Source organism: Coptis chinensis, chromosome 8 (genome assembly GCF_015680905.1).
Source record: "Coptis chinensis isolate HL-2020 chromosome 8, ASM1568090v1, whole genome shotgun sequence".
Taxonomy (NCBI): Eukaryota; Viridiplantae; Streptophyta; class Magnoliopsida; order Ranunculales; family Ranunculaceae; genus Coptis; species Coptis chinensis.
Window position 1 is genome coordinate 85,527,131 of NC_141463.1, and position 15,101 is coordinate 85,542,231.

General features: G+C 35.3%; 2 protein-coding genes across 15 annotated transcripts; both read right to left on the reverse strand.

Moving 5' to 3' along the window:
- Nucleotides 1–4,057: 4,057 nt before the first annotated feature.
- On the reverse strand, nt 4,058–14,273 carry LOC147483783 (outer envelope protein 64, mitochondrial-like). Of its 14 annotated transcripts, none has more exons than XM_086580241.1 (17): nt 14,077–14,273; nt 13,680–13,787; nt 12,707–12,834; nt 12,451–12,563; nt 12,305–12,346; nt 11,995–12,050; nt 11,825–11,901; nt 11,143–11,262; nt 10,654–10,730; nt 8,297–8,465; nt 7,283–7,417; nt 6,960–7,160; nt 6,638–6,762; nt 6,476–6,527; nt 5,662–5,812; nt 5,002–5,071; nt 4,058–4,450 (listed from the first exon to the last, which is right to left on the reverse strand). In XM_086580241.1, exons 1-12 carry the CDS (start codon nt 14,129–14,131, stop codon nt 7,056–7,058), a joined length of 1,185 nt encoding a protein of 394 aa, XP_086436367.1. In that variant the 5' UTR covers nt 14,132–14,273; the 3' UTR covers nt 4,058–4,450; nt 5,002–5,071; nt 5,662–5,812; nt 6,476–6,527; nt 6,638–6,762; nt 6,960–7,055. The 14 variants fall into 14 exon arrangements, with proteins under 14 accessions (XP_086436367.1, XP_086436370.1, XP_086436368.1 ...); XM_086580244.1 differs by lacking the exon at nt 14,077–14,273 and adding an exon at nt 13,841–14,016 and having other exon boundaries at nt 12,707–12,819; nt 13,680–13,723; XM_086580242.1 differs by lacking the exon at nt 14,077–14,273 and adding an exon at nt 13,841–14,016 and having other exon boundaries at nt 13,680–13,723.
- On the reverse strand, nt 14,274–15,101 carry LOC147483784 (putative pentatricopeptide repeat-containing protein At1g17630). Its single transcript, XM_086579643.1, has one exon. It carries the CDS (start codon nt 15,099–15,101, stop codon nt 14,274–14,276), a length of 828 nt encoding a protein of 275 aa, XP_086435769.1.

The following is a 15,101-nucleotide window of genomic DNA, read 5'->3' on the forward strand; positions in this document are numbered from 1 at the left end:
CAAGCCCCTGATATACGTGCTTGGTTCCTTGGAGATAGGGTGACTATGCAAACCATTGGATATACATATATTCCTGCTCCCCCACCCACAGATATGCGTGCCATGGATGTTTCAGAGAATTTGATTGAACGGTATCGCGTTGAGAGTGCGTGGCGTGTTTTTTCAGATTATGTTGATGTGAACTCCAGTCTTGATTATGAGACTTATTGGCGGAAAGTTTCTAGGGGAAGCCTATCTGCTGTCCACTCAGTATAGAGGTGCAAACATGGATGTCGCAACTAGTCGAAGTTTTAGGCGAGGCGTCCAATTCCCGAACCCCAAGTTCCACAAGAACATCCGGAGTATATCATGGTTATACACCCCACCTAGTGATCCATATGACCCATGGTCATACCGCGTTATTAGTTCTCGGGGAATGGAGACCACATTTCACTTGGGCGTCCGGTGCTTGTACCGATCTACAAATAGTTTAATGAGGTATATTTATATTTCATTATGTTAATTTAAACACACTATGTATATTTAACTTATATACAATATTGACACAATGCAGGAAACAGATGAAAGGCAAATCAACCAGGGGCTTCGAGCTAGTTTAATTGAGCACACTCAACAGTATTATGGCTATTTAGACGAAGAACGAAAGCAAAGAGCAAACGCTGAGCGTAGGATGGCTGAGATGACAAACGAATTGGAAGCCTTGGTAATTTTATTATATGTTTTACATTTTCATTTTTTTTTAATATATATTCAATTTTATATTTTAATTGCATTGTGTTGATGTTTCAGAGAATTGCTACTGATATCATGCAACAAAAACGATTGTTCCTAATAAGAGAGGCTTAAAACGAGAGGGAGTGGCGAGCGGTCGGGCGGTGCTCCATAGTGTTATATTGCACTATTTTGTAATAATTTAGTTATGTCATTGTTTTGTTGTTGGTTGTTGGTTGTTGTTATTTTTAGGGTTTGAAACGGGTTTTGAGAATCTTAACGGTTTTAGGTATATGAATTATGTTGATTAAACAAAGGAGGCTATGTCCAATTTTTTTTATGCATTAAATTAATTATTACATTACGTTAATTTAAATTCAAGACATTACGTTAATTATTACTTAGAATCTATACATGCTTTTTATTATGTAGACAAAGAAATTTTCATGTGAACAATCAAGCCCATGTGAACGTGACTAATAAGCCCATGGGCCTCAATTTATTATTCTTCCAATCAATTTATATCCGTTGGCATTTATTCCCAACGGATATATTTCTATCCGTTGGGCCTTTGCATATATATTCAAAGTCATTTTCATTCCTCACTTCAGCTTCTCATTTTCATTCTCTAATCTTTCTCAACTTCAACTACCAATATGGGCGGATCAAATATTGTCCACATTTCTACACTTGAGATTTGTCAGTGGTGTAAGGAAGTTGGTCATTACGCTTACTTCATGTCCATACATTAACATCAAATGCCCAAACCCCTCGAATGCAACATGATGATAGTGGTCATAACTATCAATGATGATGGAACATTGGAAGACAAACTTCTAAAGTGTGATGTTGATGATTGTCCCTCAAATATCAACATCTATCATTCAAAAAGTTGACATACACGTATGTCATTTTTTGCAAGAAAGCAGATTTTCTGCCCTAGGTGTGGCTTGTCGCGATCAATGCAATCCTTCAATGTAATATTTGTATTTTGTTTAATTCCCTAGTGTATTGTCTTTAATTGTTTTGCATGTGTTTTAAGTCCGTAGAATTTTATAAGATGTTTTGTGTTTTTATTTCAAATTAAGTTGTAATGTTTTTCATTTCTAGTTGAGTTGATTTGTTTTAATTTCAACTTATAAACAAACACATTTTTTCAAGAAAATATACTTTCATTAAAACAAAATACAATTTTATTTAAAGAAAAAACATACACGTAAACAATAAAAATAGATTACAACATAAAATTTAAATAAATTAGTACGCTAAAACATAATCTAATACCACCCAAATACATGTTCAGCCCAACGGTACAAAAAGCGACACGGTACAATTTTTGCAAATCTTCTCAAATCGTTCGGGGCCCAACCCAACGGTACAAAGCCCAACAAGATAATTTTTGTAAATCTTCTAAAATCGTTCAGCCCAACAATTGTGAAAAGCCCAATGTTAATAAAGCCCAAAGGTACAAAATCGAACTGTTTGAATTTTTTAATAAAAAAAAAAAAAATTTGACGGACTAAAGTAGTCCCGTCCCACTCTTGGGGACGGGTCAAGTTTTCCCGCGCACACCATTTCTATTTTCTTAACCAATTTGACTCCGGTTTGACAATTCTTATAATAAACGATAATTTGACAACGCGTTGGTGATTAAAATTGCTATAAACATTGTCAATCCGTCACATTGAAAATCAAAAATAAAGAACGCGTTGATGATGCTCTAATACCACCCAAATACATGTTCAGGCCCAACGGTACAAAAGCGACCGCGGTACAATTTTTTTGCAAATCTTCTCAAATCGTCGGGCCCAACCCAACGGTACAAAAAGCCCAACAAGATAATAATTTTTGTAAATCTTCTAAAATCGTTCAGGCCCAACAGCTGAAAAAGCCCAATGTTAATAAAGCCCAAAGGTACAAAATCGAACTGTTTGAATTTTTAATAAAAAAAAAAAATTTGGATGACGGTTAAAGTAGTCCCGTCCCACTCTTGGGACGGGTCAAGTTTTCCCGTGCACACCATTTTATTTTCTTAACCAATTTGACTCCGGTTTTGACAATTCTTATAATAGAACGATAATTTGACAACGCGTGGTGATTAAAATTGCTATAAACATTGTCAACCGGCCACATTGAAAATCAAAATAGCAACGCGTTGATGATGCTCTAATACCACCCAAATACATGTTCAGCCCAACGGTACAAAAGCGACACGGTACAATTTTGCAAATCTTCTCAAATCGTTCGGCCCAACCCAACGGTACAAAAGCCCAACAAGATAATTTTTGTAAATCTTCTAAAATCGTTCGGGCCCAACATTGAAAAAAGCCCAATGTTAATAAAGCCCAAAGGTACAAAATCGAACTGTTTGAATTTTTTAATAAAAAACAAAAAAAAATTTGATGACTAAAAAGTAGTCCCGTCCCCTCTTGGGACGGGTCAAGTTTTCCGTGCACACCATTTCTATTTTCTTAACCAATTTGACTCCAGTTTTGACAATTCTTATAATAGAAACGATAATTTGACAACGCGTTGGTGATTAAAATTGCTATAAACATTGTCAACTGTCACATTGAAAATCAAAAATAGCAACGCGTTGATGATGCTCTAATACCACCCAAATACATGTTCAGGCCCAACGGTACAAAAGCGACACGGTACAATTTTTGCAAATCTTCTCAAATCGTTCAGGCCCAACCCAACGGTACAAAAGCCCAACAGTATAATTTTTGTAAATCTTCTAAAATCGTTCGAGGGCCAACAATTGAAAAAAGCCCAATATTAATAAAGCCCAAAGGTACAAAATCGAACTGTTTGAATTTTTAATAAAAAAAAAAAAATTTGGACGGCTAAAAGTAGTCCCGTCCCACTCTTGGGACGGGTCAAGTTTTCCCCAATACCATTTCTATTTTCTTAACCAATTTGACTCCAGTTTGACAATTCTTATAATAGAAACGATAATTTGACAACGCGTTGGTGATTAAAATTGCTATAAACATTGTCAACTGTCACATTGAAAATAAAAAATAGCAACGCGTTGATGATGCTCTAAGAACCTTCATCTGTCCGTCACACTAAAGCAAATGCCAGCAAGATAGACACAATTTTGTTTGTCACAGGCCTTCAGGGGACTAGTTGATGAGGCCTATCACGTTTTACACGAGGGTATTGATCCTTCAAAGTATCACCAAAACACTTTAAGAAATGCCTCCCCTGTGCCAGCAGATGTGAAACAGATAAAATATGTACCAGTAATAAAACCACACCAAGATTCAGGAAACATGAAACAAACTAACTGCAAAAAGACAAGGGCTGTAACTTCTCAACCATCTCTGATCAAGTCCGCTTTTCAGTCCATCCAAGATTACTTTATTTTCATTTCTTAATATGAATGAAATTGTCATTTAATTATAGATAGATACATAAACATGAACAGTTTCAAGATTGTTCTTTGACAACAGCCGCATTGGTCAACATCGCTCATCTTCAAATTGCTAAATCATACTCGTTTTAGTACAAAAATCAAATGAAACACTTTGCATTGAAACTATAACCACCGCATCCATCATGAACATCGATCCCATAGAAAGCTTGACCCCAACTCGTTCATCAATTTTTTTTTTCTTTTTGGAAATTTACATGCATTTCCTATCATATCAGCTCGCCAGTTTCCTCAGCCTTTTCTCTGCAAGATTTGCAACCTTGTTCTGTGGTTCAAGAACCAGGGCATGCTTAAAATCTACAAAGAGCAGAAAATAAATGCTAACATAGTAAAGTTTGTGAGCGAAAACAAAATAAATCACCATGTTCAACAGCACAAAGCTTTGCAAATATTAAAGAACTAAACAGAATCATCTACAATTAAATTGATAAAGATGACCAGTTTCCACAGTTCCTAGTTGTTATACTGATAATTTTTTTGAATAAGCAGGTTACAAGCTTAATATAATCTACAAAATACAAAATAAAAAAATCCAAGCCCATTCCAATTATAGTCTTAGGTAGAATGGTAAATTAGCTGCCTCCAAATAAGATTTAATAGGCAACAATGACAAGTATTTATTTTTATTGCTTCCTGGGAACAAAACCATAAAAGCTTTGAAAACTAGTATACCTTCACAGAAATGAAGGCAATGAGATGTGATTACAACACTATGAAGTCTATGTCATTGTTCCTGACTTCCTACATCAAATCCTAATTTTGGTTTTAATGCCCATCACATATAAAAGTTACTTTCTCTTCAAAACTCGTGGGGATTTCATGATCAAATTGAAAACAGTAATATTCACCTTGAGCAGCCTCTTTATAACAGAGGAGCATTACCCTTGCCGTTCCTCGTCTTAGATAAGCTTTCACATTCTGCACAATAAAGAGGAAAACATAGAAATGATCATCGACAGCAATACTATAATGCTTCATACAGAGTAACATACTCTTACATACATGAACTACCAGAGGAGACAATGCACCTTGAAGATACAAAAAGACAAAACATAGACCCCACAAAAAAGAGCGACAAATTGATAGATGAAACAGCAGCATAGTGAAAATGAAGGTTAGGATTGGAAGTACAACAACTCTGGTATCAGGATTTGGACTGCAATTCAGTCCAACGACTTGATTTTTGTCTGCACTAACTTGGGCAAAAGTCGAAGCCACAGGTACTAGGTTAAACTTTTGAAGCATTAATTTGAGATATATCTCTAAGGAGAACATGTCAGACTTTTAACATGTTCTGCAAAATCCCAATGAAAATGACGAGGATTAGATCTCAACGGACTCGCTGGGCCTTTCAAAGAGATTCAAGTGTATACAATATTGACAGACTCACAGGTGTCATACGGGACACAATCTAAATTTTTTCCTTTCAAAAAACCATACAAACAAATATTCATTGATTGCTATTCAATAGTAGTTTTGTGCAAGTAGGGTTGACAAGGAGCTCCAACCTCCACATGGGAAGAGTGACTGAAATCACATGCGAGAGAATTTTGAGAGTTTTGTTGGTCCCACTCCACATGCACATGCCTCAAGTACTTGCTTGCAAGCCACTGTTGAATATGTTGCAATGCCTTGAAAAAGGTCTGAATGGTGCACAGCCTAAAAGTGTATCAAATCTTAAATGTTTGTACAACAACATCAAAGTGTCACACTTTAGTCTGACATAGTAAAGAATGTTGCGATAATTCGTGAAAATGTAATTTGGAAAAGCCCATTGTAATTGCTACAAACATGAGCAGATATTTGGTATCTTCTAAAACGAATCCGTCAACTCAAGGATGCAAGAAAAACAATCATAAAAATTTCAGGTGATGATTTACTACATAAGTATTCTTATGAACTCCTACTTGAATTTAGTCACTACTACTGGTTGCCAGGTGGCTATATCCTATGAACATCTATACTCCATATTTCAAAAACACTTCGTGTCGAATACATATCCATGTATTTGTGTCAGATATGAAAATGGACATCGAAGGTTATATACTTAACACCTCAATATTTGAAATTCTGCCATGTCGGATACGGATACACCTATAGGTCTCAACGTCACTTAGGTTATACAAAATATTATTATGGAATAAAGAATACTTTGCCACACAGATTATACAATACTAACAAATACAAGGATCTCAACAGATTTACAAGATTAACTTGATAGGGCAACCAGACTAACCGAAAAAGAAAAAACATCTACTTCTGCATAACAAAATTTTGCCAAATTTGATGCAGATACAAACTTAAACAAAATTGTTTATTCACCTTTTTGTCAGGTATTATTGCCTGGCTGCAGTCTGCCTCAGCTTGCTGAAAGCTGCAAAGATTGAGATTCAACAAACAATCATTCACCAAAATTGCTATCAATATTAGGAAAAAAAATATCATTTCAAAAGACAAACAAACAATAACCATGATATAGCTTACCATCCCAGCTCTAAATATGCAGCTGCCCGGTTGCAGAAGTAGGTTGCATTTTCACTTAACTTTATAGCCTCACTGCAGTACTTAACAGCTTTATTCCACTGCTTTCCTTTAAATGTGGCATTACCCTGCTAATTTGAATAGGATGGCCTAAGAAAGTACACTATAAGAAACTAAACACTTGATGTAAAGATCTCATTGTTGAATGATGCAATGTTCCTATTTTCAATTTATGCAATTCTCAACCCTTGTTAAAATATATGACTATGGAAAGACTCGAGCAAGGACGTGCATGTTAGATAATAATAATTAATAGGAGAAAAACCTTTTCTTTCAATAGTTCTGAAGTATCCATGTCTCCATTAGTGTCTGGGAGCGGTAACGAGTTTGAGGCAATGCCAACTTGTTCTTGAAGAGAAGGCTATATATCCAAGATAGTATCAAGTAGAAATTTATCCTTTCCATGAGATGCTATGAATGAAATAGAGAGAGGACAACCGTCGTGCTTTCCCAGTGGTAATGTAGCCTGAAGTAACACAGATAAAAGAAAAATAGGAATACTCAATTACTCCCCTTAATTAATACCTGAAACTGGATCAAATGGAAATTACAAAGATATCCGTCACAGTAGCTAAAGAGCATTCAAACCTGACAACACCCAAACATTCCTGCAATGCTCAACAACACAAATGCTTTTTCTTGGAATTCAGATGACAGACGTTTCCCTGAATCAAGCTTTAGTGGAAAATCTGGAATTGTAGGAATCACTAATATTCCATCCTCCTGAGATAAGTTAAAAACAAATCACTATCACATAATATGTAACAGAAATAGGAAGGACAACCATTAGATAAATATATGCACAAAATGGACATTTGCATATTAAATTGCATAAAAGAGAACAAACTGATTTTTCCTCCAATGCTACGAACAACAACTAAGTATATAGGTATGTACTTTAACGTCACTATAATAAAGCATCAAAGCCCCTATGCACATTATAGCTTCTCTTAAACTTTAGAGCATCTAACTCAAAACCGATTGGATATGAGTGGAGAGGCCTAGGAACTTTTATATTTTACTGCAAGGCTTTAAACACCCCATGTGGGACTTCACTAAACATCTCAACAAGCATTAACATGTATTAGTTACAACATTGACCGAGAATGACAAAAATGAGAGAATGACAAAAAAAGGCCACTTAAGAGAACAAAAGATGTAAAGTTCAATAATAATAAAAAAATGACAAAACACAACTTCAGACCATCTCCATTTTTTTTACTAGACACAAGAAGCGCGGACTAAACAGAAACTTGATAGTTTAAGGCCAAGGACAATACAATGTCTGTCATGCTTAACTTCTCCTAAATATTATTTGAATTATCAACATATAAAGAATGAAATGAAGGAACATCTGTTTCCTAATTGGTATACCTATCCAAATAATTAATCCAATCATCCAATATAGTATCACTTTGTCCAAGACAAAAGCAACAACAAGAAAATTGGCATCCCATATTATTTCAATTATAAAGATTGGGTAAAAAAAGAAGCTCAGAGAGCCCAAAAATGCAGTATCTAACTTACATGTCATCCAAAGAAATAACAGTTCTTAAGTTTTGCATCAGTGATTCACGAGCATCACTGAAAGAGTTGGAGTACCTTAAGGAGACTGTGGAGTGCAGCTCGCATTTCAGTCTTAACTTTGTAGAAAGCCTTAATGTTCTCATGGGTGGTCTTAACTGCTGCAAGAACACGGTCAGATATATCAGCTCCTAACCTGGGCTTGACTGTTTTAATCCACTCTTCATGATTTGTTTTGAATTCATATCTGGAGGGAAAATGATGGATTAGAGTGAAGTTGGAGGTATGATGTACAATAGTTGCATGTATCATCGGCATCATAATTCATACAAAGGGTTTTTTGAAATCAGTGAGAAATTAGGAACAGCCTCAATTGAACTAAAATATGTGAGGTAATCAAAGAAAGAAGGCAGATATTTGCGAATATGATTGAGATAAACTACTGTATACTGTTACTGAATGAATATACTAAAATTCCGAGCGTAGCTTATTGACATTCTATGTTTTTTTTCCTACTGACAGTCTATATTGAAAGCACCACTAAAAGACTAATCTAGCTTATACACTATAAACATTAAGGAAGACTGGGAAACAAGCTTATCAGATAAAATGTCATTCATCAGGTGGCTACATGGCAAAGAATGCAGACATATCTGATTTGCAGAAGCTTGCCTCTTAATGTGATTTCATGTCGGAATAGAGTACTTGGTCATTTGGTTTCTATTTCGGCTTTGTCCGTGCTTCTCTTGTATTTTGATCATGGCAGGAGTTCTTGGGGTATAATGGGGGTCAGGGTCCTTCCCAATTGTCTTCTCTCTAATTCTTAGATGTTGATTTAATTAGCTTTCGATTAACTCAATACAATAACCTTTAGCCAATAACAATAATAAACAAACGGCCTCTTTGACACAATACTACTAATAAAAAAAACGGTGAAAAAAGAAACAATAACAATAACAGAAAAAATAACAATAATAAAAGAATACAAGTAAAATGTTTACAGGTTTCACAACTGACATTCAATTTCCAAATTTTTGTACCAGTTGCTTTTAGGTATATATGGTTCGAATTATGTGCTTCCACATTACCAAATCTTGTTCAAGGAAATTAAATTATTTATCAAACAGAGACATATTTGACATTAATAAATTCCAGGACAGATAGCCTGAACCTGGTGTAGGACAAGTAGAGTAGAATCATTATTATTTTAGTTTCAGTATTTTAGAATTTTAGAATTTATTTTCATACAATGAAGTTGATTTATTTAGTTGTTTTCCATTTGAGTTTCATTAGAATTAGAAGCCTAGTTTCTTCTTGCCTATCAAGTTTTGCTTATCTATATAAAGCAGCCATTGTAGTTGTTTAGGGATCAAACAATTCATTCAATCAAATTATTCTAGTATATTTCTTGATTTCTATTCTTCTTCATCCTCTTCTTTCTAAAGTCCATTATTTGTCTTCTTTCATAATATCCTCCTTCAATTCTTCTTCAAAAATCTAGACAGTTTCTTTGGAATATTAGAATGAAGGAGATAAAGAAATTAGACGAATAAGAACAATAGAAAAGAAGAAGATGAAATTTGAAAATATGAAGGAAAATAGAATAGTAGAAAACAATAGGATAGCATGAATGCATGATATTCGATAATCTAAATAATTGCATTCCTAAGCAACTTCTAATGACCTTCTTATATAGATGAGCCAAACTTGCTAAGCAAGAAATAATACTCCTAAGCAACTTCTAATGACCTTCTTAAATAGATGAGCCAAACTTGATAAGCAAGAAATAATACTATTAATTCTAATCGACCTAGGAAACCACTAAACAAATTAACTTCCTATTTCTATAAAGATAAACCATAAATAAAGGAGGTTACTTCTAAAAAACAGATCTCAATTAAAGGAGGTTACTTCATGTGTAGTAGTTACACCGTATGGCTTGATTCTCCATCTCCCTGGTATGTTTTACTGTTGAACAGTTCCTCCTTCAACACATCCACAAAGAGGATCGCATCAGCCCCAAGCCGTTACTAAACCCCAAATGAAGTCATGTAAATGGTTACATAAGATGGCTTAAGTCTCTATCTCCCTATCTTTCTACTATCACTGATGATCCTATGGAGTGTCAAGATTGGTTATCTCTTTCTTTAATGCTCAACATATTCAAGATTAACCACTTCAAGATTACTCATAAGTAAAACATGCACGAAAGTGTTGCTCTATGTACAACAAGGAACATACAGATTAGAAAAGGAGAATCAACTTTTAGACTCTCTGCAGATAACACCCGACATATAACCATAGTCGTATAACATATAACCATAGTCGTACACGTAAATAGATTGTACTCACTCAAAAAACTTCATTAATTTTCAAGAGAATACAAGCTGAACCCACGATAAATTTGCAGAGGCCAATAAAGCTAAGGTAATTACCTAATGTAGCAAACATTTCCAAAACGAAAACCAAGGGAACGATAACCTTGCCCATGCCATACTGGTAAAGGAGTAAACTGAAACAAAATACGAGACCAAATTCAGATTCAGAACCTATTTGTAAAGAAGAGAGAAAATATGGGTGAGCCTTATTTCACAACTCCATAAGTTCGATTGACAAAACCATAATTTCATATCCTGGATTTTGTGAAAAATAATAAAAGTCTGCCTTCCCAGATTAGAATAGCTATAACAGAATATGATTCCCCAGTCTAAGAACAAATGTTGCAAAACTCTTTTTTTCCACATCTATACTAATAAATTATGATATAGTCAATTGATGTTTCACTTGATTTACCCAAATTGACTGTTATGCAGTTCTAAGATATAACATTTTATTTTTTAGAGGTAGCAAAATGATACACATTGAAATTATAATCTAGATCTGAAGAAAATTCAACTTTGTAATGAGATTAGGGAGTTAATGACCTTGAGACCGTAAATGATTAATGGTTCCTCCTTTATGATATTAAACTGCAAGGCAGAGACTGCAGCACCCAGTGTGACTACACTTGTATCTACTAGATAATAATGAGTCTTCTTCATCACCTGAAAATATTCACCAACAATTATAAACTTGTCAGATAGAGAAATAGTCTTCAATTCAGGAGTACATAATCTCATACGTGCTAGATCGACAACACTTCTAACTTGCAAAAATCAGATTGGGGTGTCCATAACAATTTCGGAAGATTAACGAAGGTAATAGATAGTCATAACATAAACAACGGTAGAATTACAACAGAAATTGTTTTCAATAACATATGCTCCTGATGGAGGATGAATATAATCCCAGTAGGTTCCAACCAAGATGCCATTCTAAAAAGTACTTCCCCATCTAGTGTCTCTGACCAAAATACAAGGTTCAAATGCCCAAATTAAAGTCATGTTCCCAATGGATATGTATCATTATAAAACATTCAATAAAAACATTTAGCTGGCGGCTCAAGTGACATAATCTTCAGGAGCACTTTCTTTTTTTTTTATTGAAGAAGAATAAGATTTAAAAAGCTGTCAGGGCTCCTGATCTGGTCATTGTTGAATAAAAGTGATGCACATGAAACGAAACACTACTATTACGTATTAACATGAAAAAGAATTTCCTTAGGACCTGAAAATCACGATTTGCCACATAAATTGGGATGGAGGGATGAACATTATTCGTCCAATCACGGAGATCATCAAGGCCTGCACAAAAACAATTATTATCTTTAACTGGCACATGAGCTTTTTAGAAGCAGATGTTACTTTAATCTCACTAATATTGAAAAAGTTTCACACCTCCAACTGCATCAGCGTGAGAATGTGTAATAACAGCTGCATCAATTGTTCTTAACCTTACAGAAACATGAAAATAATAAACGTAGAATCAACAATCATACTATATCTACCAAAGAAACACAGATTTCCACTCACAAGAGTGCCCTCTAAGCATTCAAGAAAGATATACCACTAAGTGAACATGGAAAAGATTAACAGGCTACTGACCAGAGATATCTTTCTTTTGATTCAGGGAACGAATCCAGAACAATTTGAGATATATAAAATGTTCATGAGGTAGTGAGAGGCATATAACATAATGGACCCTTACCCAAACTCCAGAAACCATCGAAGAGCACTATGATAGAAAAACCTGCACCATAAAATGGAAATGGAGATTCAGAGTTCAGACAATATGGTACAAGAATGAAATACTAAAAGGGCTCTTTCCAAAATACGTATCGGTTTTGTACATACTTTCCAACATCTATAAGAATATTGTATCTTTCAGAAGACTTGGAATATCGAATAAGTATGCTTGTATTAAGTCTCTTGTTCTTATTACCAGGTTCTACTGCTTTTGAGCAAACCTGTAGAAGCCAACAAAGAGGAAGCATTACAAATATGGTGGCAGCAATAAGCAACTGCACAATACTGTAGCCAAACGCATAGGAACATAGTTCAATGTATACCGATCACAAATTACTCATGACCAGAAGCTCCACAATCATACCGCGCATTTCTTCAAGGGATTAGTAAGGCAGCTCACACGTGGGATACCTTTACTGGTTCCTGTGCCCATAAAGATAATCTCAGATTCCTCCACTGGTTTTTGTGCCTCATCATCTGCATTGAGAGAGTCTGCTTGCATTGGAGCAAACGAAAATGGATTCAATTGACATAAAGATAATCACTATTTGTTTCTTTTACTGGTCAACCACAGGACATCCTTCCACTATGTCATCAAATTTTCTTTGAAAATTATCCGAATACGAAATCATTTGAATATAAAACCAACACAAATTGTAGAACCAGATTATTTTGAAACTTAAAGATAAATATTGTTGCTCTGAATCCATTTCAATCAAAGTAGAAACCCAAGCTATAGCTTCATACGATTATTATAACAGTGTTTGCACAGTCGTGTTAAGAACCAGCCAATACTACCCAAAAGCCCAACCTGTATAAGATAGTTACTTGACCAAGAATTTAACAAGTCCACCATGCTATCAAAGACTGACCTACTCGTTTCTTCCCTCATAGTATACTCTACTACCTACCAGTAGTTAATGAGTTAGAAGTATCCCACACAAAATAACACAAGAACTAATCTAGCCTCTAGGTGCCCCTCCCGCAACTCAAACCTTGAATTTGGTGTTTAAATTGTTAAGAAGTAGCCAATACTTCTCAAGCCCATTGCGTCAAAATAATGGAAAGCCAATCACCAAAATACACATGGGATTGTCTCACCCTCTAGAAGATGCACCTCTCAAGTGGATTTATTGACTAGAATTATAGGCTCATCCACATTCTTCACAATGACAACTCAAACTTTGGGAGCTAACTAAAATTCGTCAATATGAGGCTTATCAAGCATTAAAATTTCAAAATAAGTAAACATATTCCTATGAAGCATTATACAAGACAAACACAATTCCTTAAAACAACTTAAGAAAGCATGAATATAAAAACGTTTGAAAACTAACTTGAATGGAAAGAAGCTCGAAGAGAAAGAGACCATTTGCTGCGTCTACAAATTGGGAATGAAGGGTAGGAGGAGAAATAAGAAGTTGTTGAAGATGACCATTTTAGTCCTATGAAATGGGCAAAAGAAGTTAACGAAGAAGGGGCATAAATGGAAACCGACCGAATTGCACCCAGAAGTGGAACCATTGAATATCAATCAGAATGTACAAAAGAAAAAGTGATTCTGAGTTGACAATTAATAGGCTTCTTGCAGCTTGAAGAATATATATCGATATTTTCAGTTGCTGAAAATACAAAATTTTCACAATATACAGACACGATAGGGTCCCACAAGTATCGATATATATTATTGAACGATGTTTCGCTTTGAGAAGAGTAAGTAATAAAGAGAACTACCAATAATCTTTGCAAGAACAAGTTCCATCGAAGAAATGATGGAATCGACGACCATCTCTAACAATAATTTGACGATTAGTCATCTTAGAGAAAAACTTTGTCCAGTTATGGCAATCTCCAATGACACGGAGGTTTTTCATGACTCTGATTGGCATGCCGGTAGGGATATTAGCATGACCAAATGCAATTGCTAGCTTCTAACTATGCCCATATAGTATCTGCTTCTTCTCTTCGCCACCCACATCTTGCAACACAAAACTCTTATCTGGTATGTAGCCTTCAATTTCCATTCTGAGACATAAATCTCTAAGAATTTCATGGACTTGTTCTAGACCCTGTTGCAAGGTGCTCCCAGCTGAGAACGTGTACACCTTTTTCTTCACTTCAATCCAACTCCAACCTGGGTTCTTCTTTAAGCCTTTCGTCTTTGCTAACATTCTTACCTTTGCAGAATCCTCCCATCTCTTGTTTGCTGCATAGATATTTGAGAGCAACATATAGCTCCCAGTGGAATTCGATTCAAGGTTAAAAATGTGTGAGGCAGTTTGTTCTGCCACTTCTGTGTTTTTATACATCCTGCATGAATTTAGCAAAGCTCCTGAGACATAAGGATCCGGCTCAAATGGCATCATCTTCACAATCTCGCTCGCTTCTTGTAGTAATCCAGCTCGCCCAAGAAGATCCACCATACAAGCATAGTGTTCTATCTGAGGTGTGATCAAATACTCACTGGTCATCTGATCAAACAGTCTTTTCCCCTCAATGACAAGCCCAGCGTGGCTACATGAGGAAAGAACTCCGACAAATGTGATTCCGTCTGGCTTCATTCTTGCTCTAATCATTTCATGAAAGCAGGTTAGAGCATCCTCACCAAGTCCATGCAGCCCAAACCCTGTAATCATCGAGTTCCAAGAGATTAAATCCTTGCCATTTATCCTATCAAATACTGAACGCCCAATTTTGAGATTACCACACTTTGTGTACATATGAATCAGTCCATTCCCTACCAATATGTTCTTATCCAT